Source organism: Trachypithecus francoisi, unplaced genomic scaffold, assembly GCF_009764315.1.
Source record: "Trachypithecus francoisi isolate TF-2019V2 unplaced genomic scaffold, Tfra_2.0 Lachesis_group0, whole genome shotgun sequence".
Taxonomy (NCBI): domain Eukaryota; kingdom Metazoa; phylum Chordata; class Mammalia; order Primates; family Cercopithecidae; genus Trachypithecus; species Trachypithecus francoisi.
Window position 1 is genome coordinate 195570808 of NW_022681453.1, and position 27424 is coordinate 195598231.

At 47.0% G+C, this 27424-nt stretch overlaps 1 protein-coding gene across 2 annotated transcripts; it reads left to right on the top strand.

Moving 5' to 3' along the window:
• Nucleotides 1-55: 55 nt before the first annotated feature.
• Nucleotides 56-27424, top strand: TCTEX1D2 (Tctex1 domain containing 2). 2 transcript variants are annotated; one of them, XM_033213217.1, is made up of 5 exons: nucleotides 56-291; nucleotides 1454-1587; nucleotides 10998-11067; nucleotides 21399-21462; nucleotides 27269-27424. In XM_033213217.1, the coding sequence occupies exons 1-5, from the start codon at nucleotides 185-187 to the stop codon at nucleotides 27314-27316; spliced, it is 423 nt and encodes a 140-aa protein (XP_033069108.1). In that variant the 5' UTR covers nucleotides 56-184; the 3' UTR covers nucleotides 27317-27424. The 2 variants fall into 2 exon arrangements, with proteins under 2 accessions (XP_033069108.1, XP_033069109.1); XM_033213218.1 differs by having other exon boundaries at nucleotides 59-291; nucleotides 27274-27424.

Here is a 27424-nt window from a genome sequence, read left to right on the forward strand (position 1 = left end):
CCGCCCAGCAGCCGGTGCGCAGGCGCGGGCAGGGCGGGGCGGGGCTGGGGGCGGGGCGCTCGCGAGCTTCAGCCAGGCCGGAAGGCGGCCTTGTTGCCCTGGAGACGCTTTCCCAGCTGCCGGCGGCTGTCGCAACCCGCCAGGCCTTCGTCGCGAGCGACGCCCGGACCGAGAAGCCCCGGCCATGGCCACGTCCACCGGGGTGTCCTTCTTGGTGGGCGACGGGGTGCCCGAGGCTAAGAACTCGGAGCCGGAGAACACCTATATTCTGCGGCCTGTTTTCCAGCAGAGGCGGGTAGAGGACGGGCTGTGGCGGGGCGACCTCGAGCGCGCTGGTCGGAGGGGCGGAGCTCGCCTGGGACCTGGGCCACGGAGGGAGCGCGGGGGACGCGCGGGCTTTGCGGGGCGGGGGGCGCGAGGCGGGAGGGCGGCCCTGCTCTGACGTCCGGACGGCCCTCTCGCTGCAGGGCCGCAGGGGACCCCACCCACGGCCACAGTGTTGGGGCGCCGGGCGCGTCTTAGGGTGGCGCCGCGGGAATCGTTGGCCCTGGGAAACCCAGGATGGCGTCCTGAGTAAGGAGATGGATGGAATAGGGGCAGGAGGCCATCGCGTGGGATGCCGTTCAGCCGTGATTCGAGGGTTACCGTGTGCGCACGGGTGCCAAGATGGGCTCACTCCCGGCGCGGGAGCTGCATGTGTGCAAAGTCCTACCAGGCAGGATCCGGAGGCCCTTGGACCACCGCACCGAGACCTTCCCGGGATTAAGGCTCACGGGCTAGAACAGAGGGCACTCAGCTAGGTCTGTAAGATCACTCACTTTACACACTCACGCACACAGATTTAAAAACACGTCCCAGTCTCCTCTGTTGTTTGAAACCGGATTGCTGAATCTGATGCTTGGCAAATATGGAAACCAGGAGTTTTGCTTATAATGTGATACAAATTCCTTTGTTTATTTTTATTCTCTTGGTAACTCACAGAAAAAGTGATACAAATTTCATACAGGAATTTTCCCTTGAGTAGAATGAACACAGAAAAAGCTATGCTCAAGTTATCTTGGGAAAAGGTTCTGAATACTCAGAATCCCATTCTGCCGTATTTTTTATTTTATTTATTTTATTTTATTTTGTGAAAGTATGCAAAACAAGATTAACAACAAATATATATTTTGTTTTGGGGGAGAGGGGAGTATGAGAAGCTCATTACTGGATGTATTGAGTTGCCTAATAAACTTCCAGATGGAGCATGCGTTGGAATGTGTTGAAGTTCAGTGCAGGTCCAGGTTGAAGATACACATGTGGCCTATGATTTGTCTTAATTTGTTTATATTTTATAATAAAAAATATCAAAAAGGATTAAGTGGTATTAATGACAGATGGGAGAAGTTGAGGTATGAAGGTAAGCTGGGGTTTTGGAATCACCGACTAGGTGTTCACAAATTTTTCCATTCAGGTTCAGGCCCTCTGTGGTGAAAGACTGTATCCATGCTGTGCTCAAGGAGGAACTGGCAAATGTTGAATATTCTCCAGAAGAAATGCCTCAGCTCACAAAACATTTATCAGAAAACATTAAAGACAAATTAAAAGGTAATCATGGTGATAACTGGAAATGACTCATTCTCTTCCAAGACTCAGTAGTACCCATTTGCTCCCTTCTCCATCTTTAAACAAAGGACATTGGGGCCAGGTATGGTGGCTCGCTCCTGTAAACCCAATGCTTTAGCATGCCAAGGCAGGAAGATTGCCTGAGTTCTGGAGTTCAACACCAGCCTGGGCAACATGGTGAGACCTGATGTTGTTTTTTTTTTTTTTTTTTAGAGACGGAGTTTCACTCTTGTTGGCCAGGCTGGAGTGCAATGGTGTGTTCTCAGCTCACTGCAACCCCTGTCTCCCAGGTTCAAGCGATTCTCCTGCCTCAGCCTCCTGAGTAGCTGGGATTACAGACATGTGCCACCACGCCTGGCTAATTTTGTATGTTTAGGAGGGACGGGGTTTTTCCGTGTTGGTCAGGCTGGTCTTGAACTCCTGACCTCAGGTGATCCACCCATCTCGGCCTCCCAAAGTGCTAGGATTACAGATGTGAGCCACTACGCCTGGTCAACCTCATGTCTATTAAAAAGCAAAATAAAGGCCGGGCGCGGTGGCTCATACCTGTAATCCCAGCACTTTGGGAGGCTGAGGCAGGCAGATCATGAGGTCAGGAGACCGAGAGCATTCTGGATTAACGCAGTGAAACCCCGTCTCTACTAAAAGTACAAAAAATAGCTGGGTGTGGTGGCGGGTGCCTGTAGTCCCAGCTACTTGGGAGGCTGAGGCAGGAGAATCACTTGAACGCGAGAGGTGGAGGTTGCAGCGAGCTGAGATCCGGCCACTGCACTCTAGCCTGGGTGACAGAGTGAGACTCTGTCTCAGAAAAAAAAAAAAAAAGCAAAATTTAAAAAATTAAACATCTCTATTAAAAATAAAATAAAAAATAGAATGTTAGCTGTGGATTCTATTAAATACAACTTTTTCTTCCGTGTTTTGCCTTCTCTAATTATTTGGTGACTTTTACTCATGTAAGTTTTTACAGATGGTGAGAAAGAGTGAAGATGTGGAATAAAACATTGTAGGGAACCACTGTCCAAAAAATCTTAGTATTCAGAAAGGCCAGAAAGTACAGGGACGCCTCTCCCCTTATTTCTTGGTTGTTTCTTCCTCCAAGCTGTCAATTCCTCCGCCTGGCATTTAGTACCCGCAGTCCATCTCTCCTCCCTAATCCTTAACTACTTCCCTTACTCAGCCCTCCACCCCTACCAAACTACATCTGTAGAGCATATTTTGTGCTTTTGCTACCCTGTTCTCTTTGTCTCTCTGTCTGTTTTGTTTTGTTTTTGAAATAGGGTCTTGCTCTTTTGCCCAGGGTGGAGTGCAGTGGCGTGAACATGGCTCACTGCAGCCTTGACCTTCTGGCTCAAGTGATCCTCCCATCTCGGCCTCCCAAGTAGCTGGGTCCACAGGCTTGTGCCACCATGCTTGGCTGATTTTTTAAGTTTTAAATTGTTGGTAGAGATGGTGTCTTGCCTGTTGCCCTGCCTGATCTTGAGCTCCTGGCCTCAAGTGATTCTCCCACCTCGGCCTCCCAACGTGCTGGGATGACAGGCGTGAGCCACGGCACCTGGTCTCTCTTGTTAATAATGTTATACCATCTGAAAAGTTCTTTTTTTTAAAAATCTTTTTGAGACAGAGTCTCACTCTGTTGCCCAGGCTGGAGTGCAGTGGTGTGATCTCAGCTCACTGCAACCTCCTCCTCCTGGGCTCAAGTGATCCTCCTGCCTCAGCCTCCTAAGCAGCTGGAATTTCAAGCATGTGCCACCACATGTGGCTCATTTTGTATTTTTAGTAGAGACAAGGTTTCACCATGTTGGCCAGGCTGGTCTTGAACTCCTGACCCTCAAGAGTTCCGCACGCCTTGGCCTCCCAGCGTGCTGGGATTACAGGTATGAGCCACTGTGCCTGGCCTATTTCTATCTGCTCTTCTTAGAAGACACCATTTTTTGAAGGGAAGGAATATCTTCATAAAAGTAATACATGCTCATTGTAATAAACCGAGACAATACAAAAAAGTATCCATAAGGTTTTTCTTTTGAGATGGAGTTTTGCTCTTGTTGCCCAGGCTGGATGCAGTGGCGCAATCTCAGCTCAGTGCAAACTCCATCTCCCAGGTTCAAGTGATTCTTCTGTCTCAGCCTCCCGAGTAGGTGGTATTACAGGCATGTGCCACCACGCCCGGCTAATTTTTGTATTTTTAGTAGAGATGGGGTTTCTCCTTGTTGGTCAGGCTGATCTCGAACTCCCGACCTCAGGTGATCCATCCACCTCGGCCTCCCAAAGTGCTGGGATTACAGACGTGAGCCACTGCGCCCAGGGCCTTAAAGTTTTAAAATATTAACCAAAGGCAGTTACTATTTAATATTTGTATTTATTGTTTTTTCTGAATTTAAGTTTTAGAAATTAAAAAATACAGAAAAGTACAAAGAAAAAAATAGCAATCCTGTGTATTTCCATCACCCAGAATTAACTGCTGTTAGTATATTAGAATTTTTGTTTTTAGACTTTTGAATGAAGGTTCATTGTTAAGATTTTTTGTAAAAAATGGTACACATTCATTATACAAAGTTTAAACACTAGAAAAATAGAAAAATCACCTGAATGCCACCACCAATAAACAATCATTAATATTGGTCGGGTACAGTGGTTCATGCCTATAATTCCAGTACTTTTGGAGGCTGAGGCGGGCAGATCTCTTGAGCCCAGGAATTCAAGACCGTCCTGACCAACATGGCAAAATCCTGTCTCTTACAAAAAATAGAAAAATTAGCCAGGCTGATGGTGTGCACCTGTAGTCCCAGCTACTCGGGTGGCTGAGGTGCAAGGATCGCCTGAGCCCAGGGACAGAGATTGCAGTGAGCCAAGATCATGCCACTGTGCTATAACCTGGGTGACAGAGTGAGACTCTGTCTCAAAAAAAAAAAAACTAGGCGAACATCACAACAGACTTCTTTTCTACATTTTATATATATATATATAGACAAATGACAATGGGATATTGTAGACCTGTTTCCCATAGTCATGTCATACTCATTCTGTGACTGGATCAGTTGTCTCCTGTTTAGTCCCTTGACCATGTCACTTTCATGGTTGAGTTCTTTATTTCTTGTCTTTTTTTTGAGACAGAGTCTTCCTCTGTGGCTCAGGCTGGAGGGCAGTGGTGTGACTTCGGATCACTGCAGCCTCGGCCTCCTGGGCTCAAGCGATTCTCCTGCCTCAGCCTCTGACGTGGCTAGGAAAAGTTCTTTATTTCAGCTCTTAGATGATGAGATTTTGTTGTAAGTTGTTTTCAGAAAGGACCCAGAACTGCTGTATTCCCTGGGTTCTTTCGTGTTTGAGAATGCCTGCCTTTTGCCTTTGAAGTAGAATATACTTTGGGCCAGGCGCGGCGGCTCACGCCTGTTATCCCGGTGCTTTGGGAGGCGGAGCCGGGTGGAGCACCTGAGATCAGGAGTTTGAGACCAGCCTGGCCAACATGGTGAAACCTCGTCTCTACTAAAAATACAAAAATTAGCTGGGCATGGTAGTGGGCACCTGTAATCCCAGCTCCTTGGGAGGCTGAGGCAGGAGAATCACTTGAACCTGGGAGGCAGAGTCTGCAGTGAGCCAAGATAGCACCACTGCACTCCAGCCTGGGCAACAGAGTGAGACTCCATCCCCCGCCTCCCCTTGCAAAAAGTAGAATATACTTTGGATAAATATATTTTTGAGGTAATAATTTGTTTTCTTGACTCTTGTGCTTCATTGCCTTCTGACATTCAGTGGTAACTTGTCTGTCAAGAAATCTGAGCCCAGCTTGATGTTCTCTGCTTAAGGAATCCTCACCTTTGGCTGGACGTGGTGGCTCACGCCTGTATTCCCAGCACTTTGGGAGGCCTAGATGGTTGGGTTACCTGAGGTCAGGAGTTTTAGACCACCCTGAACAATATGGTGAAACTCCGTCACTACTAAAAATACAACATTTAGTGGCCAGTCGTGGTGGCTCACACTTGTAATCCCAGCACTTAGGGAGGCCGAGGTAGGCGAATCACTTGAGGTTGTGAGTTTGAGACCAACCTGACCAACATGGAGAAACCCTGTCTCTACTAAAGATACAAAATTAGCCGGGCATAGTGGTGCACGCCTGTAATCCCAGGCTGAGACAGGAGAATCGCTTGAACCCAGGAGGCAGAGGATGCAGTGAGCCGAGATCACACCATTGCACTTAAGCCTGGCCAACAAGGGCGAAACTCTGTCTCAAAAAAACAAAACAAAACAAAAATTAGCTGGGTGTGCTGGTCTCAAACTCCTGACCTTAGGTGACTCACCCGTCTCAGCGTCCCAAAATGCTGGGATTTCTTGGGAGGCTGAGACAGGAGAATTGCTTGAACTTGGGAGGTGAAGGAGGTTGCAGTGAGCCGGGATCGTGCCACTGCACTCCAGCCTGGGCGACAGAGCGAGCCTCTGTCTCAGCAAATACATACATAATAAATAAATAAAGAATCCTCATCTTTACCTTTATGCTCAGTAGCTTTTCTAAAGATTCTGACTTTCTAATGAGTGTTTTATAGCTTTCAATCTGCAGACTTGATTCTTGCCACATAACGAAAATTACTTTACATTTCTGAATATGTTTCCTATTCCACTTGTTCCTTCCTTGTCTTCACCACATCAAATATTGTTAGGTGAAGCCATCTTTGTCCTCTATATTTACTAGTTTTTCTTTGCCATAATTTCTTTTTTCTTTCTTTTTTTTCGAGACAGGGTCTCACTCTGTCTGCCAGGCTGTAATGCAGTGGTGCAGTCTTGGCTCACTGCAGCCTCAAGCAGTCCTCCCATCTCCTCCTCCCAAGTAGCTGGGACTACAGGCGCCTGCCACCACACCTGGCTAATTGGTTTTGCCATCTTGCCTAGGCTTCTTCCTTTTTTATTGCCATTTACTCGTGATTTTCTTAAACCAGTAATTGTTTCCATTTGTGTCTTTTTTCTTGCCATTTGAATTTATTAGTTCTGGAATGATCTTTTCTGGGTATTCTGTTTGTTCCCCAGGGCCGTGGTCTTTCTTTTCATCTGTTTATGTTGCTTAATAACCTGATTGAGGCTGGGCACGGTGGCTCACGCCTGTAATCCCAGCACTTCGGGAGGCCAAGGTGGGCGGATCACCTGAGCTCAGGAGTTCGAGAACCACCCTGGGCAACATGGTGGTTTGACTCTACTAAAAGACAAAAAATTAGCCAGGTGTGGTGGTGCACCCCTATAGTCCCAGCTACTTGGGAGGCTGAGGCAGGAGAATCGCTTGAACCCAGAAGGTGGAGGTTGCAGTGAACTGAGATTGCATCACTGCAGTCCAGCCTGGGCGACTTAGGGAGACCCTGTCTCCAAAAACAAAAACAAAAACAAAACAAAACAGGCCAGGTGAGGTGGCTCACACCTGTAATCCCAGCACTTTGGGAGGCCAAGGTGGATGGGTCACTTGAGGTCAGGAGTTCGAGACCAGCCTGGGCAACATAGTGAAACCCCATCTCTACTAAAATACAAAATTCAGCTGGGCGTGGTGGTGCGTGCCTGTAATCCCAGCTACTTAGGAGGCTGAGGCACGAGAATCACTTGAATCTGGGAGGTGGAGGTTGCAGTGAGCCGAGATCTCGCCATTGCACTCCAGCCTGGGCAACAAGAGCAAAACTCTGTCTCCAAAAAAAAAAAAAAAAATCCATAACCTGATTGAGTTCTTATTGTTCTAGTATTGTGAATTAATTGTGAGGAATAACTCTTTGTTCCTTCATTTGTATTATTTTCTAGGTTGATTTTTTTCTTTCTTTTCTTTTTTTTTTGACAGAGTTTCGGTCTTTTTTTTTTTTTTTTTCTGAGACAGAGTCTCACTCTGTCACCCAGGCTGGAGTGCAGTGGCCGGATCTCAGCTCACTGCAAGCTCCGCCTCCTGGGTTCACGCCATTCTCCTGCCTCAGCCTCCCGAGTAGCTGGGACTACAGGCGCCCACCACCTCGTCAGGCTAGTTTTTGTGTGTGTGTGTGTGTGTGTGTGTGTGTATTTTTAGTAGAGACGAGGTTTCACCGTGTTAGCCAGGATGGTCTTGATCTCCTGACCTCGTGATCCGCCCGTCTCGGCCTCCCAAAGTGCTGGGATTACAGGCTTGAGCCACCGTGCCCGGCCAGAGTCTCGGTCTTGTTTCCCAGGCTGGTGTGCAATGGTGCGATCTTGACTTAATGCAACCTCCGCCTCCCGGGTTCAAGCGATTCTCCTGCCTCAACCTCCCAAGTAGCTGGGACTACAGGCGAGCACCACCATGCCCTGCTAATGTTGTACTTTTGGTAGAGATGGGGTTTCTCCAAGTTGGTCACGTGCCCAGTCAAATTTTTTCTCTTACACAACTCCGTCCCTCCCTCCCTCCCTCCCTCCCTCCTTTCCTTCCTTCCTTCCTTCCACTTGAAATTTCTTTCTTTTCTTAAATATTTTTTGAAAAATTGTTTTGTGGACCAGATGCGGTAGCTCACGCCTGTGATCCCAGCACTTTGGGAGGCTGAGGCAGATGGATCACCTGAGGTCGGGAGTTTGAGACCAGCCTGACCACATGGAGAAACCCCATGTCTACTAAAAATACAAAATTAGCTGGGTGTGGTGGTACATGCCTGTAATCCCAGCTACTCGGGAGGCTGAGGCAGGAGAATTGCTTGAACCCAGGAGGCGGAGTTTGCGGTGAGCTGAGATCGCGCCATTGCACTTCAGCCTGGGTAACAAGAGTGAAACTCCATCTCAAAAAAAAAAAAAAATGTTTTGTGGAGATAGTGGTCTTGTCATGCTGCCTAGGCTGGTCTTGAACTCCTGGCCTCAAGAGATCCTCCTACCTCAGCCTCCAAAAGTGCTGGGATTGCAGACGTGAGCCACGGCACCCAGCAGTAGCTTCGTTCTTCTTTGTTACTCTTGTTTTTGCGACTGCATCTTTGTTTATTGCCATTTGGCTGCATTTCATTTTGTTGTGCCCATACATCATCATTGCTCTGATGTGGTCTGGGGAGTTTTCATTGCTCTGATACGGTGTGGGAGATTTTTCATTGATATGATGTGGGGATTTTTAATTGATATGATGTGATGTGGGGATTTTTCATTGATATGATGTGATGTGGGGATTTTTCATTGATATGATGTGGGGATTTTTCATTGCTCTGATATGATGTGGGTTTTTTTTTTAAGTTCCCCTCCCCACTATATCTGAGACTCAGATTTTCCCCTCAGAACTGTGATTTAAGGGTTGGGTATTATTCTAGACACATTTCTGTAGGATTCGGAATTGGTGAGAGAAAGGAGGAAGCTCAGCTGAGTTGTGCGCAGTGTTTTTTAAAAACTACTTGGACTCTGTCTTTTAGGATTTTGTTAAACACTCTGAATTAGGCTCATGCCCCACATGGGAGATCGCTGTAGTCTTCAGATGGTCCAGTTTACAGTGGAATCTTGGAACCTGTATGTTCATCAGAGAGAGCTGGCTCTGTTTCAGCTTCGCTTATTTCACTTTTTTTTTTTTTTTAAACTGTTTCCACTATTCCTTGGTCAAAAAAGTAGAAAGATTTAAAAATGCCCATTCCGTTTTTTTCTCTTCAGAGTTGGTGTTAGTGATAATTTTCAGGATTTTGCTGCTCTAGAATGTAGTTTCTGGGGTAAACAGCTAAATGGTGCTGGATCACCTCATTTTGCTCTGGAATCTTCATTTTTTTTCTTGTCTGTCTGACCGAACAGCTTACAGTTTTCTGGAGATCCCATGCATTCCTGCTGTGCGCGTGCCCCTCCGTCTCAGGCGTGTGGAGAGATGGGGCTGACCTGGTCCCCTCTCACTTAGCCCTCAAGGCTCAGCTTATTGGCCGGCCACATCCTCCAAGAAGTCTTCTCCAGCGATTTCTTGCCACTGCCCAGACAGAGGAACTGCCCCCACTGGCTCTGTGTTCCTGGTGTACATCGCGCATGCCACTCCTTGAATTATAAGCATATTGCATTCTCAATTTATTTTTCTATTTCCTTTTCTTTTTCTTTCTTTTCTTTTCTTTTTTTTTTTTTTTTTGAGGTGGAGTGCCCTTGTCGCCCAGACTGGAGTGCAATGGTGCAATCTTGGCTCACTGCAACCTCTGCCTCCTGGGTTCAAGAAATTCTCCTGCCTCCCGAGTAGCCGGGATTACAGGCACCTGCCACCATGCCTGGCTAATGTTTATATTTTTTAATAGAGATGGGGTTTAACCATGTTGGCCAGGCTGGTCTCAAACTCCTGGCCTCACGTGATCCACCGGCCTTGGCCTCCGAGAATGCTGAGATTACAGGCGTGAGCCACCGTCCCTGGCCTATTTTTCTATTTTCCTTTGAGTTCTTTACTACTGTGAGTTCTTTAAGGCAAGAAAAACGTCTTCTTTATTTTCTTTCTTGAAGGTTCAGCTCAGTAGCTGACTTATAGTAGGGGAAAAAGGAAGGAAGTAAGGTTTATTGAGGGACTAGTATTTAACAGCACTGTTTAGATGCTTTAGATTACTATATCTGGTCAGGCGCAGTGGCTCATGCCTGTAATCCCAGCACTTTGGGAGGCAAAGGTGAGCGGATCACCTGAGGTCAGGAGTTCGAGACCAACCTGGGCAACATGGTGAAACGCCTTTTTTTTTTTTTTTTTTTTGAGACGGAGTCTTGCTCTGTCGCCCGGGCTGGAGTGCAGTGGCCGGATCTCAGCTCACTGCAAGCTCCGCCTCCCGGGTTCCCGCCATTCTCCTGCCTCAGCCTCCCGAGTAGCTGGGACTATAGGCGCCCGCCACCTCGCCCGGCTAGTTTTTTGTATTTTTTAGTAGAGACGGGGTTTCACCGTGTTAGCCAGGATGGTCTCGATCTCCTGACCTCGCGATTCGCCCGTCTCGGCCTCCCACAGTGCGGGGATTACAGGTTTGAGCCACCGCGCCCGGCCTGAAACGCCTTTTCTACTAAAAATACAAAAATTAGCCGGGTGTGGTGGCGCATACCTGTAGTCCCAGCTACTGAGGAGGCTGAGGTAGGAGAATCACTTGAACCCGGGAGACAGAGGTTGCAGTGAGCTGAGATCTCGCCACTGCACTCTAGCGTGGGCAACAGAGCGAGAATCCATCTCAAAAAAAATACAAAGATACTACTAGATCTTATCTAACCTTGTAACAACCCTGGGAGGTAGGTACTGATATTCCCATTTAATGAGGGGGACTTAAACTGGAGAGTTAAATCACTTTCTAAGGTTATACACTTGGTGAGTTACAGTTAGGGTCTGTCTTCATGTCCTCCTGACTCCCAGGCTTACCATCATATTCATTAAGTACTTGTGAATTGAATGCTTTTGTCCATTTCTAGGCAAAGTTGTCCTCAATAAGCAATTTTACTACATATGTGCTTATAAACAACCTTATTTTTCTTTCTAGAAATGGGATTTGACCGATACAAAATGGTGGTGCAAGTAGTGATTGGAGAACAAAGAGGTGAAGGAGTATTGTGAGTAGCTGGATTTTCCTTCTTGTTTTATTCGTCTGTGTTACGAGGTATCTGTCCTTCTGACAGTTCAGTAAGAGTCTTTACAAGAGCGAGGGGGCCGGCGCGGGGGCTCACACCTGCAATCCCAGCACTTGGGGAGGCTGAGGCGGGCGGATTACCTGAGGTCAGGAGTTCACGACCAGCCTGGCCAACATGGTGAAACCCCGTCTCGACTAAAAATACAAAATTTAACTGGGTGTGATGGCAGGCACCTGTAGTCCCAGCTACTCAGGAGGCTGAGGCAAGAGAATTGCTTGAACCCAGGAGGCAGAGGTTGCAGTGAGCCAAGATCATGCCATTGCAATGCCATTGCACTCCAGCCTGGGTGACAAAGCGAGACTCTGTCTCAAAAATAAATAAATAAAATATCTTTATTATCTCTGAAATATTGTCAATCCTTAATATCATAAAATATGCTATTATTGTTCAGATATCCTAGATTGCCTCATATATGTATGTATGCATTTTCTTTCTTTTCTTTTTTTTTTTTTGTTTAAAGAGACAGGGTCTCATTTTGTCACCCAGGCTGGTGTGCAGTGGCACTATCACAGCTCATTGCAGCCTTGGCCTCCTGGGCTGAAGTGATCCTCCCGCCTCAGCCTCCTGAGTAGCTGGGACTGCAGATGTGCACCACCACACCTGGCTAATTTTCTATTTAGTTTTTTGCAGAGATGGGTCACACTCTTGGCCAGTCTGGTCTTGAACTCCTGGGCTCAGGCAATTCACCAGCCTTGGCCTCCTAAAGTGATGGAATTACAGGTTTGACCCAACATGCCAGACCTATTATTTTCTTTTTTACAATTTTTTCAAATTAAGATTCAAATAAGGTCTACACATTGCATTTGGTTAATATGTAAATTAGGATTTTTTTTTTTAAGACATAGGATCTTGCTATATTGCCCAGGCTGGAGTGCAGTGGCTATTCACAGACGTGATCATAACACACTACAGACTAGAACTCCTTGGCTCAAGTAGTCCTCCCACCTCAGCCTGCCGGGTAGCTGGGACTATAGGTACACACCACAGCATCTGGCTTTATATTTACTTTAGTCTGTCATTTTTGCTGCCTCATTTCTCTTTCCTCTTTTAATCCTGCCATTTAATTTTATTTTTATGACGGAGTCTTGCTTCCTCACCCAGGCTGGAGTGCAGTGGCATGATCTTGGCTCACTGCAACCTCTGCCTGCCAGGTTCAAGTGATTCTCCTGCCTCAGCCTCCCGAGTAGCTGGGATTACAGGCGCTCACCACCACGCCCAGGTAATTTTTGTATTTTTGGTAGAGATGGGGTTTCACCATGTTGACCAGGTTGGTCTCGAACCCCTGACCTCAGGTGATCTACCCACCTTGGCCTCCCAAAGTGCTGAGATTGCAGGTGTGAGCCACCGTGCCCAGTCATTTATTTATTTATTTATTTTCCTGCCATTTATTTGTTGAAGAAATTGGTTTGTTTGTCCTGTAGAGTTTCCTATATTCGGGCATTTACTGATTATATACCTATGGTATTGTTTAGTATGTCTTCTATTTCCTGTACTTCTTGAAAATAAGTAGTTAGGTCTAGTCTTAATTAGCCATAGGTTTGAGGTTGGGGAAAGACTGTTTTCTGTACATCTTATTGCATCTTCTCAGGAGGTACAAAACAGCTGGTCATCTCTTTTTACCTGGTTAAGGTTGATCATGGAGTTCAGATACTGTCAGATGGATCCGTCTATTATAAAGTCTCCCATCAGGGCTGGGCGTAGTGGCTCGCACCTGTCATCCCAGCACTTTGGGAAGCTGAGACAGGAGGATCACTTGAGCCTAGGAGTTCCACACCAGCCTGGGCAACACAGTAAAACCCTGTCTCTACAAAAAAATACAAAAATTAGCTGGGCATGGTGGCACACGCCTGTGGTCCCAGCTACTTGAGAGGCTGAGGTGGGAGGACGGCTTGAGGTCCTCAACCCAGGAGGATGGAGACTGCAGTGAGCCGTGATTGTGCCACTGCACTCCAGCCTGGGTGACAGAGTGAGACCCTGCCTCAGATAGATAGGTAGGTAGGTAGGTAGGTAGGTAGATAAGTGATTACATTGTCTTGTCGTTTCCATTGTTTCTGTTCATAAGTCAGCTGTAAGCTTTATTATTCAATTGAAGATGATGTGTTCTCTCTAGCCACTATTACTTTCTTTATATTTATTCTGCTTGGAGCTCTCAGAGTCTCTTGAATCTATGGGTTGATTTTGTTTTGTTTTTGAGATGGAGTTTTGCTCTTGTTGCCCAGGCTGGAGTGCAGTGGTGCGATCTTGGCTCACTGCAAGCTCTGCCTCCCAGGTTCAAGAGATTCTCCTTCCTCAGCCTCCCAAGTAGCTGGGATTATAGGTGCCCAGCACCACGCTTGGCCTTCCAAAGTCCTGGGATTACAGGTGTGAGCCACTGCACCCAACCAGGTTGATTTTTTTTTTATCAGTTTGGGAAAATTCTTAGCCATTGCCTTTGTTTAAAAAAAGTAGTTTTTGGGCAGGGCATGGTGGCTCACGCCTGTAATCCCGGCACTTTGGGAGGCCGAGGTGGGCGGATAATGAGATCAGGAGATTGAGACCATCCTGGCTAACACAGTGAAACCCCATCTCTAGTAAAAATACAAAAAATTAGCCGGGCGTGTTGGCGGGCGCCTGTAGTCCCAGCTACGTGGGAGGCTGAGGCAGGAGAATGGCGTGAACCCGGGAGGCGGAGCTTGCAGTGAGTGGAGATGGCGCCACTGCACTCCAGCCTGGGCGACAGAGCGAGACTCCGTCTCAAAAAAAAAAAAAAAAATATTGTTTTTGGCCATGTGTGGTGGCTTACACCAGTAATCCCAGCACTTTGGGAGACCGAGGTGGGTGGATCACTTGAGGTCAGGAGTTCGAGACCAGCCTGGCCAACCCCATGGCAAAACCCCATCTCTACTAAAATTACAAAAAATTAGCCAGGTGTGGTGGTGCGCACCTGTAACCGCAGCCACTTGGGAGGCTGAGGCAGGAGAGTTGCTTGAACCTGGGAGGTGGAGGTTGCAGTGAGCTGAGATCACGACACTGCACTCCAGCCTGGGGAACAGAGTGAGACTCTGTCTCAAAATTAAAAAAAAAAAAAAAAAAATCAAGTTTTTATTTTAAAATAGTTTTAGATTTATAGAAAAGTTGCAGAGTTTGCATGTACTGCACACCCAGTTTCCCCTATTTACTATAAGAATAATAATTACGTTATTGAGACAGTTCTTGCTCTGTCACCCACGCTGGAGTGCAGTGGTGCCATCATGGCTCACTGCGGCTTTGACCTCTTGGGCTTAACCAGCCCTCCTGCCTCAGCTTCCCAAAACCCTGGGGTTACAGGCATGGTCTGCCGCCCCTGGACTTGCTATTGTTAACATCTCCATGGAATGGAACATTTGTTAAAGTGAATGAAGCGACGGCACTCCCTGTTGTTAACATCTACATAGTGTGGAACATTTGTTAAAATCAATGAACCAATGTTGATACAGTGTTATCAAATAAAGCTTTGTTCTGATTTCTTTAGTTATTTTTCCTAACGTCCTTTTTCTGCTTTAGGATACTGTCTAGGATGCCGCATTAAATGTCTCTTTAGGCTCTTCTTGGCTGTAACAGTTTCTCAGACTTTCTTGCTTTTCATCACCTTGACATTTTTGAGGCGCACTGGTTAGGTATTTTGTAGAATATTCCTCCGTTGGGATTTTTCTGCTAATGATTAGTCTGGGGTTATAGGTTGTTGGAAGGAAGATCACAGAGGTCACATGCCATTCTCGTCATATCATATCAGTGGAACATACTATCAACATGACATATCACTATTCATGTGAACTTTGACTACCTGCCTGAGGTAATGCTTTTCAGGTTTCATCACTATAAAGTTACTCTTTCTATAACTGCGCAGTGGGTTCACCTTGCCCTCTGTCTAGACAGAGCGGATTCAGGGGAATTGGATGGAGAAAGAGTAATTCACGCATCGGCCCCCCCCAGCATTTGCGGAGCGGAGTTTTTAAAGACAGCTGGGCGGGTTGGGGGAGCCAGCGAGCCAGGAGTGCTGACTGCTCCGGCTTTGGCCCCTGAGAGCTTTCAGTGGATTCCTGTGTCCCACTGACTCTACTATTGTGGGTTTCTTTGAGCACTTCTTACTTTCTAGCACTGTAAGGAGCTCCATTGTGTTCGTTCCCTGCCCCAGCCCTAGAATTCAGCCATTTCTCCAAGGAGCCCCTGTTCAGTGTGTTGGAGAATGGCATTCGAAACGGAGCTCGGGGCCCTAGACCTGGCTGGTCTCTTGGAAAACACTGCTGCTCCATCCACTCTGCTCTCTTTTTAGGACGTAGGTTACATGTACGTTTGGTCTTTTCTCTGTATTCCGTATGTCTCTTATGCTTTTTTCTGATTTTTTCCTGTCTGTGCTTCAGTTTATATATTTTTCTTTTTTGAGACAGAGTCGCTCTGTCGCCCAGGCTGGAGTGCAGTGGCACGGCCTCGGCTCATTGCAAGGTCTGCCTCCCGGGTTTAAGCGATTCTCGTGCTTCAGCCTCCCAAGTAGCTGAGACTATGGGCATGTGACACCATGCCCAGCTAAATTTTGTATTTTTAGTAGAGATGGGGTTTCCCCATGTTAGCCAGGCTGGGCTTCTCAAAGTGCTGGGATTACAGGCGTGAGCCACTGTGCCCAGCCAATTCGTATATTTTTCTATTGCTCCCCACTCTTTCTACATTTTAGTCATACTAGTTATTTTATTTTATTTTATTTTATTCTATTTTTGAGACAGTCTCAGTCTGTCGCCCAGGCTGGAGTGCAGTGGCGCCATCTCGGTTCACTGCAACCTCCACCTTCTGGGTTCAAGCAAGTCTCTTGCCTCAGCCTCCCAAGTAATTGGGATTACTGGTGCCCACCACCACACCCGGCTAATTTTTGTATTTTTAGTAGTGACAGGATTTCACCATGTTGACCAGGCTCATCTGGAACTCCTGATCTCAAGTGATCTGCCCCCTCAGCCTCCCAGAGTGTTGGGATTACAGGCGTGTGCCACTGCGCCCGGCCACAGTAGTTATTTGATGTTGTTCTGTGCTGACTCTGGTATCTGGGTCATGTGTGAGCTTGTTTCCATTGTATTTTTCTTGATAATCATGTATATGACTTTGTCTCTTGGCATGCCTAGTTTGAATCCTAGACATCGTTTAAAAGAACTGTAGACCTCCAGATGATATTATTTTCTTCCAGAAAGGATTTAACTCTTTCTTCTGCTGTGTGGGAAGAGTATTGGCTGCTTACCTTCGGGTACTGAGCTGAATTGAGGTTGGGTTACAGTTTGATCTTTTTTAAAAATTTTATTTTCTTGTGCCAGCTCATCTGAGAGTTGCAGTTTTAAAAAGGCCCTATCTTAAATTCATCACTTTTTTTGTTTTTTTTTCTTTCTTGATACAGAGTCTCAACTCTGTTGCTCAGGCTGGAGTGCAGTAGTGTGATCTCAGCTCACTGCAACCTCTGGCTCCTGGGCTGAAGTGATCCTCCTGCTTCAGCCTCCCGAGTAGCTGGGACCGTAGGCATGAGCCACCATGCCCAACTAATTTTTGTATGTTTTTGTAGGGATGGGGTTTCACCATGTTGCCCAGGCTGGTCTTGACGTCCTTGGCTCGAGTGATTCTCCTGCCTCGGCCTCACCCTTCTTTCTTTCTTTCTTTTTTTTTTTGGAGAAAGAGTTTTGTTCTTGTTGCTCAGGCTGGAGTGCAATGGCACAATCTTGGTTCACCGCAACCTCAGCCTCCCAGGATCAAGTGATTCTCCTGCCTCATCTTTCCGAGTAGCTGGGATTATAGTCGCCCACTACCAAGCCAGGCTAATTTCTGTATTTTCAGTAGAGATGGGGTTTCACCATGTTGGCCAGGCTGGTCTCGAACCCCTGACCTCAGGTGGTCCACCCTCTTCGGCCTCCCACACTGCTGGGATGACAGGCGTGCGCCGCCGCGTCCACCTCCCACACTGCTGGGATGACAGGCGTGAGCCGCCGCGTCCACCTCCCACACTGCTGGGATGACAGGCGGGAGCCGCCACGTCCGGCCCCTTGTTTCTTAATTGCAACCCTCCACGTCTTTCAACCCAGAACCTCGAGTGCTCATTAGGCGTCTCCAGGCCTCTGCCTGCAACAGGTGCTGACTTTCAGATCTTGTCTCCTCAGCATAAAACTTTGCTCTTCATGTCATAGGCTTTTGCCTTAGCGTACTAGTTTCCTGTTGCTGCTGTCACAAATTGTCACAAACCCAGTGCTTAAAAAGGCACAAATATATTATTTTACAGTTCTGGAGGTCAGAAATCCAAACTGGGTTTCACTGAACTGAAATGAAGATGTCAGCAGGGCTGCATTCCTTCTGGAGGCTCTAACAGAGAATCCGTTCCCTTGTCTGTTCCAGTTAGAGGCCCCTGAACTCTGCAGCCCACAAGCCGTTTCCTCCAATTCAAAGCCAACAGCACAGCATCTTCAACTCTCTGACTCTGACTTTTGTAAGGACCCTTGTGATTTAACTGGACCCACCCGAATAATCCAGGATAATCCCCTGTTTCAAGACCTTAATTTAATCAAACATCTGCAAAGCCCTTTTGCCATGTAACATAATATAGTCACAGGTTATGGGGGTTGGGACATAGACATACCTGGAGGACCATTATATTGGTCAGGACACGTAGCTTTTTAGGTTCCTACTTACAGTTTCTGGAGTCTTCCACTGTTGCCCAGGCTGGAGTGCAGTGGTTCAATCTCCGCTCACTGCAGGCTCCGCCTCCCGGGTTCACGCCATTCTCCTGCCTCAGCCTCCCGAGTAGCTGGGACTACAGGCGCCGCCACCACGCCTGGCTAATTTTTTGTAGTTTTAGTAGAGACGGGGTTTCACCGTGTTAGCCAGGATAGTCTCGATCTCCTCACCTCGTGATCCGCCTGCCTCAGCCTCCCAGAATGTTGGGATTACAGGCGTGAGCCGCTGCGCCTGGCCTGAATTCAGCATGTCTTGAAAAGAAAACCTACCATGTGATAGGCTTAGTTCTACTTTTTCCTTTTTTATGGGATCTTCTTCCCTCCAGACTCTCATTTTACCTCCTTAGTGTTGTTAAGACTGCCGACTCGGCTGGGCACAGTGACTCACTCCTGTAATCCTACCACTTTCGGAAGGCCAAGGCAGGCAGATTGCCTGAGCTCAGGAGTTGGAAACCAGCCTGGGCAATAATGGTGAAACCCCGTCTTTACCAAAAATACAAAAAATTAGGGCCAAGCACGGTGGCTTATGCGTGTAATCCCAGCACTTTGGGAGGCTGAGGTGGGCGGATCACTTGAGGTCAAGAGTTTGAGACCAGCCTGCCCAACATGGTAAAACCCCATCTCTACTAAAAATGCAAAAATTAGCTGGGCGTGGTGGCAGGCTCCTGTAATCCCAGCTACTTGGGGGCTGGGGTAGGAGAATCACTTCAACCTGGGAGGTGATAGTTGCTGTGAGCCAAGATTGCACCACTGCACTCCAGCCTGGGTGACAGAGTGAAACTCCATCTCAAAAAAAAAAAAAAAAAAAAAAGCCAGGCATGGTGTTGCATGCCTGTAATCCCAGCTATTTGGGAGGCTGAGACATAAGAATTGCTTGAATCGGGGAGGCAGAGGTTGCAGTGAGCCGAGATCGTGCTGCTGCACTCCAGCCTGGGCCACAGAGCAAGACTCTGTCTTAAAGTAGAATTAATAAATAAAAAATTTTAAAAAAGTAAAGACTGCCAACTCTCCTACTAGTTTAATTTTCCCTCAGTAATTGGTTCTCTGCCTGGGCAAGGCCTGGATTCTCAGCATCTAGCCCTGTGCCCTGAATTGGCAAATCCCCCAGGAAAAAAGTCTGCTGCAGAATATCAGCTTACCTCCTACAGTTCACCTCTTTCTGGAATTTTGGCTCCTCTAGGCCTGTTTGCTTTGGCAGCTCTCTGATTCATTGTATCCAGCTTTTCTTACTGTTCTTGGGAGCATCGTCTGCTACAACCTGTACCATTATGCCTCTTCCAAGTCACACCTGTAATCCCAGCACTTTGGGAGGCTGAGGTGGGCCAATTGCTTGAGCTCAGGAGTTTGAGACCAGCCTGGCCAACATGGTGAAACCCTGTCTCTACAAAAAAATACAAAAATTAGCCAGGCGTGTGTGTAGTGCACGTGTGTAATCCCAGCTACTCGGAAGGCTGAGGCAGGAGAATCACTTGAACCCGGGAAGTGAAGGTTGTGGTGAGCCGAGATTGTGCCACTGCACTCCAGCCTGGTTGACAGAGTGGGACTCCCTCTCAAAATATTAAAATAGAAATAGAAATAGAAGTAAGTAAAAGAATTGGGGTCTCACTATTTTGTATTTTTATCTCACAAACAAAACAACAACTCTCGCGTTGTGTGCTTGATTCTGCTTCTTGTCATGTCTTCTCACAAGTCTTTTAAAATTAAGCGATTCCTGGCCAAGAAACAAAAGCCAAATCGTCCCATTCTCCAGGGGATCTGGACAAAAACTGGTCATAAAATGAGGCACAACTGGAAAGGAGATGTTGCCGAAAAGCCAAGCTGCGTCTGTAAGGAGCTGCACATGAGCTGGCTGGCACACACATGCACGCTGTGTCAGGGTCACAGCCATCTTAAGCTGAAGACATCACCACCGCCTGGACAGTTGGACATGTTTTATTGGGAATATATTTTTTCTCTGTTTATATGCCCTGCGATAGTAGGCTGGGTTCGGTAATGACTATGCGAGACCTTTGGTTTCAGGAAGAAAAGAACCGACGTGATGTAAGGTCTATCTAGACCTTCCTCTGTGGGTGTGGGTTGGGAGCCGCCTGGGCTCACAGCCAAGCTTCGTCACCTGGCTGTATGACCTTGTGTGCTTCATTTCTCTAATCCTCAGTTTTCACATTCACTAAATGGGTATAATTATAGTACCTCCTAGGATTCAGTGAGTTAATACACGTAAAACAGACTAGTGAATGGCACAAAGTGAGTGCTCAATAAGTGTTTGCATGATAAATCATACACATAGTTTAATAGAAATGTAAAACATTTGTAATTATTTTTTTCACTTAACATTATTATTATTTATTATTATTTTTTGAGACAGAGTCTCACTCTGTCGCCAAGGCTGGAGCGCAGTGGCACGATCTTGGCTCACTGCAACCTCCACCTCCTGGGTTCACGCGATTCTGCTGCCTCAGCCTCCCGAGTAGCTGGGATTACAGGCGTGTGCCACGACGCCCAGCCAATTTTTGTGTTTTTAGTAGAGATGAGATTTCATCATGTGGCAGGCTGGTCTCAAACTCCCAACCTCAGGTGATCCACCCACCTCAGTCTCCCAAACTGCTGGGATTACAGGTGTGAGCCACCACGCCCGGCCTATTGTTTTCACTCAACATTGTATTGTGAATAGCTTTTCATGTTCTTGGAATTTTTTTTTTAAGAGCCAGGGTCCTGCTGTGTCTCCTAGACTGGAGTGCAGTGGCTGTTCACAGATGTGATCAGCACATACTACAGCCCTGGGCTCCAATGATACTGCTTCAGCCTCCTGAGTCCCTCCTGGGACTACAGGGACACGTCACTGTAGCTTGCAGAACTTTTCTTTAAGGTCTACATAGAATTTCATTGCCAGAAAACATCATTATTTCTTCTTTTTAAAATTCTCTCAGATCCTGAGAAATACCATAATTTCATTTACCAATCGAGTCCTACTGGGCATTTAAGTTGTTTCGATTTTTAATTGGCTTTTATTTTGACTAATATTTTTTTCTTATCCAAGAATTGCAGAGAGGAGAAGATCCAATTTCAAGGGAGTTTAGCATTCTGTAGAGAGATTTCTGGAGTTATAATTAGTTAGAAGACTGAATTCTAGTTCAGAGTTTGCTTCTTTTTCTGGGACTCTATAAAATGATCAGGTTGGACTAAATCTGTTGGGCTCTTCCTGTGCCTTCCTCGTCCTGTTATTGTGCAGGAGCTGAGCTCATTAAAAGTCACACACAAATCTCTAGTATTGATCCCTATAACCATGAGGCAGGGCCTGAGGCTGTCAGAGTCCCTGGCTGGTCACCTCTAGTCGCAAGCAGCTCCATCTGACTCTAGTTTCTCTAGCTGACCCAGTATACTCTCTGGTACAAATACAATATTCTATGAATACCAGCCTGTGAAAGGTTTGGAAGTACAGATCTATGAGAATGGACTAAGAAACACTTCTGCTCATGGCAGATATGTGTCGTTTAGGTCCTTGTTGGATTGTTGATAATTCTTCATTCTTGGATTTTTTAGCATGGCTTCTCGCTGTTTCTGGGATGCTGACACTGACAACTATACTCATGATGTTTTCATGAATGTAAGTGTATTTGGAAACCTCTTTTCCTTTTCTAAGGACGTGGGCGCTGCAAATCAAACTACTCACTATTGATTAGGATGGAAAGACGCTGCAGTCTTAGTCATTCATCTTTGACTTCTGGATGAAATTATTTTACTGTTAGATTTTGTGTTAACTAAAGCCGAAACCTAGCGTGCTGCTTATAGGCAAGGAAACTTGCATGTTTACATATGACATAATTTTTCATGGTTTGAATTTGTGAATAGCATATTCTTTACTTAGCATATTATTTAAAATTATTTTTAGCCACTTACATAAATCACTGTGTTCTAAAACTCAATCCTGATAATCCTTATTAATGTAATAATTTATAACTAAAACTTTAAAATCACTTATTTGTTCATTCGAACAAATCACGCTTTGCTAAATTGCAAACAAATTTGGATGGCAGGGATTCCATGAGCAAAGGTGATTTTTCTTTTAGTAACAAAATTTATTACTTTATCTTAAAGCCATTTATTAAAATTAAGCAAAAATAAAGAGGAATCTTTAAAAGGACGTTTCATGCTGGGTGCAGTGGCTCACATCTATAATCTCAGCACTTTGGGAGGCCAAGGAGGGCGGATCACCTGAGGTCAGGAGTTCAAGACCAGCCTGGCCAACATGGTGAAAGCCTGTCTCTACTAAAAATATAAAAATTTGCCGGGCATGGTGGCGGGCACCTGTAATCCCAGCTACTCAGGAGACTGAGGCAGGAGAATCGCTTGAACCCCGGAGGCGGAGGTTGCAGTGAGCCGAGATTGTGCCACTGTACTCCAGCCTGGGTGACAGAGTGAGACTCAGTATCAAAAAAAAAAAAAAAGGTTTCATTAAAGTTATTATTTTATATTTACTCCAGAAATGATTGCATCCTCTATTCATCTCCTCCCAGGTTGTGAATATATAGAGTCAGAGTTAGAGTAGAACAGAAACTAGATTGAGTAAATTAAGAGAGGGAGGCCAGGCGGGGTGGCTCACGCTTGTAATCCCAGCACTTTGGTAGGCCAAGGCAGGCGGATCACTTGAGGTCAAGAGTTTGAGACCAGCCTGGCCAACATGGTGAAACCTTGTCTCTACTAAAAATACAAAGAAAAAAAATTTAGCCAGGTGTGGTGGTGGGCGCCTGTCATCCCAGCTACTTGGGAGGCTGAGGCAGGAGAATTGCTTGAACCCAGGAGGCGGAGGGTCCAGTGAGCCAAGATCGCGCCACTGCACTCCAGCCTGGGCAGTAGAGCAAGACTCTGTCTCAAAAATCAAAAAATATAAAAATAAGAAAGAAAAAAGGGGGGGTTCCATCTCCAGCTCTGTCACTTTCTAATTGAATGACTTTAGGTAAGTCATTGGATTTTTCTCACATTGTATCAGTAACATGAGGAAGCTGAGGTACATTTTCCCGAAGGCTGGCTGTGGCTGCCTGAGGATGATTCGGGAAGTTGTTTAAAATATAGACACTGGGACCTACTCAGATAGATTCTGATCCAATAAGCCAGGGGTTAGATCAGTGAATCAGAATATTTAAAAAGTTCCCCACATGATTCTGCTGACTGCTAGATATGGAAGCTGCTTATGTAGATGATTTTAAGGTAGCTTTTAGCTCCAAAATTCTATGATCTCACTAAGGTTTTATTTTTATTTTTTTATTACGTTTTTTAGATGGAGTTTTGCTCTTGTTGCCCAGGCTGGAGTGCAATGGCGCGATCTCGGCTCACTGCAACCTCTGCCTCCTGGGTTCAAGCGATTCTCCTGCCTCAGCCTCCCGAGTAGCTGGGATTACAGGCATGCGCCACCACGCCTGGCTAATTTTGTATTTTTAGTAGAGACAGGGTTTCTCCATGCTGGTCAGGCTGGTCTCGAGCTCCCGACCTCAGGTGATCTGACCGCCTTGGCCTCCCAAAGTGCTGGGATTACAGGCGTGAGCCACTGCGCCCGGCCCCAGCAAAGTTTTATTTTATGCTTAACTACGATAGGGATTGGGGCTGGACAATGGGAAGTACTGTGTAAATCTTAACTTACCAGCTATCTTTGGGGGAAAAGTCAAGCTAAGAAGATGTTTTTTTTTTGCTGGGTGTGGTGGCTCAAGCCTGTAATCCCAGCACTTTGGGAGGCCGAGGCGGGCGGATGACGAGGTCAAGAGATTGAGACCATCCTGGCTAACACGGTGAAACCCCTTCTCTACTAAAAATACAAAAATTAGCCGGGTATGGTGGTGGGTGCCTGTAGTCCCAGCTACTCAGGAGGCTGAGGCAGGAGAACTGCTTGAACCTAGGAGGCAGAGGTTGCAGTGAGCCGAGATTGTGCCACTGTACTCCAGCCTGGAGACAAAGCGGGACTCCATCTCAAAAAAAAAAAAAAAAAAAAAGATTTTTTTTCTTTGCTTCTTGGAGTTAAAATTGCATTTTGTTTGTTTGTTTGTTTTGATACAGAGTCTTGCTCTGTCACCCAGGCTGGAGAGTGGTGGCACCATCACGGCTCACTGCAACCTCTGCCTCCCAGGTTCAAGCAATTCTCCTGCCTCAGCCTCCCGAGTACCTGGGACTACTGGTGCATGCCACCATGCTTGGCTAATTTTTGTATTTTTTAGTAGAGACAAGGTTTCACTATTTGGTCAGGCTGGTCTCCAACTCCTGACCTCAGGTGATCTGCCTGCTTCGGCCTCCCAAAGTGCTGGGATTACAGGTGTAAGCCACCGGGCCCGGCCAAAAAATGCATCTTTAGATGATAACAATTCATTCATTCAACAAATAGTTCTGAACTCCTATTATGTGTCAGCTTCTGCACTGGAGGGGCTAGGGATAATGATGAATAAGGCAAGCACGGTTTCTGCCTATTAACATCCAGCGGGGGCCACTTAATATTCAAAAGAACAATATGTAATAAAAAACTTTAGGCCGGATGTGGTGGCTCACATCTGTAATCCCAGCACTCTGGGAGGCTGAGGCAGGCAGATCACCTGAGGTCAGGAGTTCAAGACCAGCCTGGCCAACATGGTGAAACCCCATCTCTACTAAAAATATAAAAACTAGCTGGGCGTGGTGGCGGGCACCTGTAGTTCCAGCTACTTGGGAGGCTGAGGCAGGAGAATTGCTTGAACTCGGAGGGTGGAGGTTGCAGTGAGCCAGGATCACACCACTGCACTGCAGCCTGGGCAACAGAGCAAGACTCTGTCTCAAAAAAAAAAAAAAAAAGCACTTTTTTTGGGAGATTCCAGGAAACATTAGTAGAGGCAGAGGAGATGAGAGAGGAGGGCAAATCATGTGCCACTGAGCAGAAAACTGCTGTGGATAACAGGGCTCGGTCCTGTTGGAGAACTCTGGGTGGTGCTGTAGGACAGGGCCACTCACGGGGGGGGGTGCACAAACCAGCACCACCAGGGCCACTCACAGGGGCGTGCACAAACCAGCACCACCAGGGCCACTCACAGGGGGGTGCACAAACCAGCACCACCAGGGCCACTCACAGGGGCGTGCACAAACCAGCACCACCAGGGCCACTCACAGGGGGGTGCACAAACCAGCACCACCAGGGCCACTCACAGGGGCGTGCACAAACCAGCACCACCAGGGCCACTCACAGGGGCGTGCACAAACCAACACCACCAGGGCCACTCACGGGGGCGTGCACAAACCAACACCACCAGGGCCACTCACGGGGGCGTGCACAAACCAGCACCACCAGGGCCACTCACGGGGGGGGTGCACAAACCAACACCACCAGGGCCACTCACGGGGGCGTGCACAACCAACACCACCAGGCCACTCACAGGGGGGTGCACAAACCAGCACACCAGGGCCACTCACGGGGGCGTGCACAAACCAGCACCACCAGGGCCACTCACGGGGGGGTGCACAAACAACACCACCAGGGCCACTCACGGGGGCGTGCACAAACCAACACCACCAGGGCCACTCACGGGGGCGTGCACAAACCAGCACCACCAGGGCCACTCACGGGGGGGGTGCACAAACCAACACCACCAGGGCCACTCACGGGGGCGTGCACAAACCAGCACCACCAGGGCCACTCACGGGGGCGTGCACAAACCAGCACCACCAGGGCCACTCACGGGGGGGGTGCACAAACCAACACCACCAGGGCCACTCACGGGGGCGTGCACAAACCAGCACCACCAGGGCCACTCACGGGGGCGTGCACAAACCAGCACCACCAGGGCCACTCACGGGGGCGTGCACAAACCAGCACCACCAGGGCCACTCACGGGGGCGTGCACAAACCAGCACCACCAGGGCCACTCACGGGGGCGTGCACAAACCAGCACCACCAGGGCCACTCACGGGGGCGTGCACAACCAGCACCACCAGGGCCACTCACGGGGGCGTGCACAAACCAGCACCACCAGGGCCACTCACGGGGGCGTGCACAAACCAGCACCACCAGGGCCACTCACGGGGGCGTGCACAAACCAGCACCACCAGGGCCACTCACGGGGGCGTGCACAAACCAGCACCACCCTGTGACCTGTTTGTTACAGGTCCATGATGAGGTAAGCACATACATTGAGTATAAGGGTTGGTGTAGAAAATCTTACAGCAATTTGACGAAGTAATCTTTTGTGCAATGAACCTAAGAAAAAAAATTGGGGCTGTATTTTGTATATTCTTTTTTTTCATTTCATGTTCTGAGTTATCTATTTTTATTGCATTTTACAAAAGCATCCTTCCATGAGGGACTGGAAGTTAAAAACAAAGCAGGTCCTTTATCACAGCACTGTTGTAGAACACCATTCAGAGTTATCCACCCAAGGAGCCAGGGAGCTGGGCTAAACCAAAGAATTTTGCTTTTGGTTAATCATCAGGTAGTTGAGTTGAAATTGTTTTAATCCCATCATTACCAGGTTGGAGGTAAAGTTAGTGGTTCAGGAATTGCTGAGGCAGGTGGAAATCTTGTAAGAAGTGCCTAACAAGTGTTTTAAGCAATTTGGGCTCTGGAAAGCATTTTGTGATTCTGAACTAAAAGATGGATGAATAAATTTTATCAATTAAGAACAAACACCCAGAGACTATTTCTCTTATCCAGAATTTATGACAAGGTCCTGTTGTTCTTATTATCAGTGGTACTTATAACATGGTTTCTTGGGATGAGTAATTTTACTCATCAGTTTACTCCAAGAAACTCAAAGCATTTCATACATTATTTCTGCGATAAATCAGGAAATATGTGAATAATTATTTTATGAATATGTATTACTTAAAGTTCATTAGTTCACATTTTATTTCTACATTCAGAAAATCAAATTCTTTACCCATCCTAACCTTTTAGCTAGCAATTTTGTAGTTACCCTCAGGCAAGCAATGGTGTAGCTATACTCTGGAAACCCTTCACTTCTTGAAGAAGGAAAAAGTCTTCCTGATTGAAAATTGGTGGCTGGGCGAGGTGGCTCACACCTGTGATCCCAGCACTTTGGGAGACCAACGTGGGTGGATTGCTTGATCCCAGGAGTTCAAGACCAGCCTGGGCAACATAGCGAGACCTCATCTTTACAAAAAATACACAAAATTAGCCCGATGTGGTGGCATGCCCCTGTGGTCCTAGCTACTCTGAAGGCTGAGTTAGAAGGATTGCTTGAGCCCAGGAGGTCAAGGCTGCAGTGAGCCAAGATCACACCACTGCACTGCAGCCTGGGTGATAGAGTGACACCCTGTCTCAAAAAGGAAAAAAAAATTGGAGAGATCTGAGATGGTGTTAGTTTCGATTGCATGTGCTGCTCTCATTCCCTCTTTAGTACTAACATTCTGGATGTGTGTGTGTGTGTGTTGTATTTGTTTTTTAGGACAGTTTGTTCTGCGTTGTAGCAGCATTTGGCTGTTTCTACTACTGAATGAATCTTTGAAAAGCTGGGAAAAGACATGACCATGAAGAAATCTGAACTTTTTAATATTGTTAACTATCTTGACAAAATAAAGATGTGAGTAGTTTGACAACTGAA

Excerpts from the sequence above, each read along its gene's own strand:
- TCTEX1D2 (XM_033213218.1), top strand. The coding sequence starts at position 185 with ATGGCCACGTCCACCGGGGTGTCCTTCTTGGTGGGCGACGGGGTGCCC. Across the intron at positions 11,068-21,398 it reads CAAAGAGGTGAAGGAGTATT|CATGGCTTCTCGCTGTTTCT; the intron begins GTGAGTAGCTGG and ends TGGATTTTTTAG. Across the intron at positions 21,463-27,273 it reads CTCATGATGTTTTCATGAAT|TTTGTTCTGCGTTGTAGCAG; the intron begins GTAAGTGTATTT and ends TTTTTAGGACAG.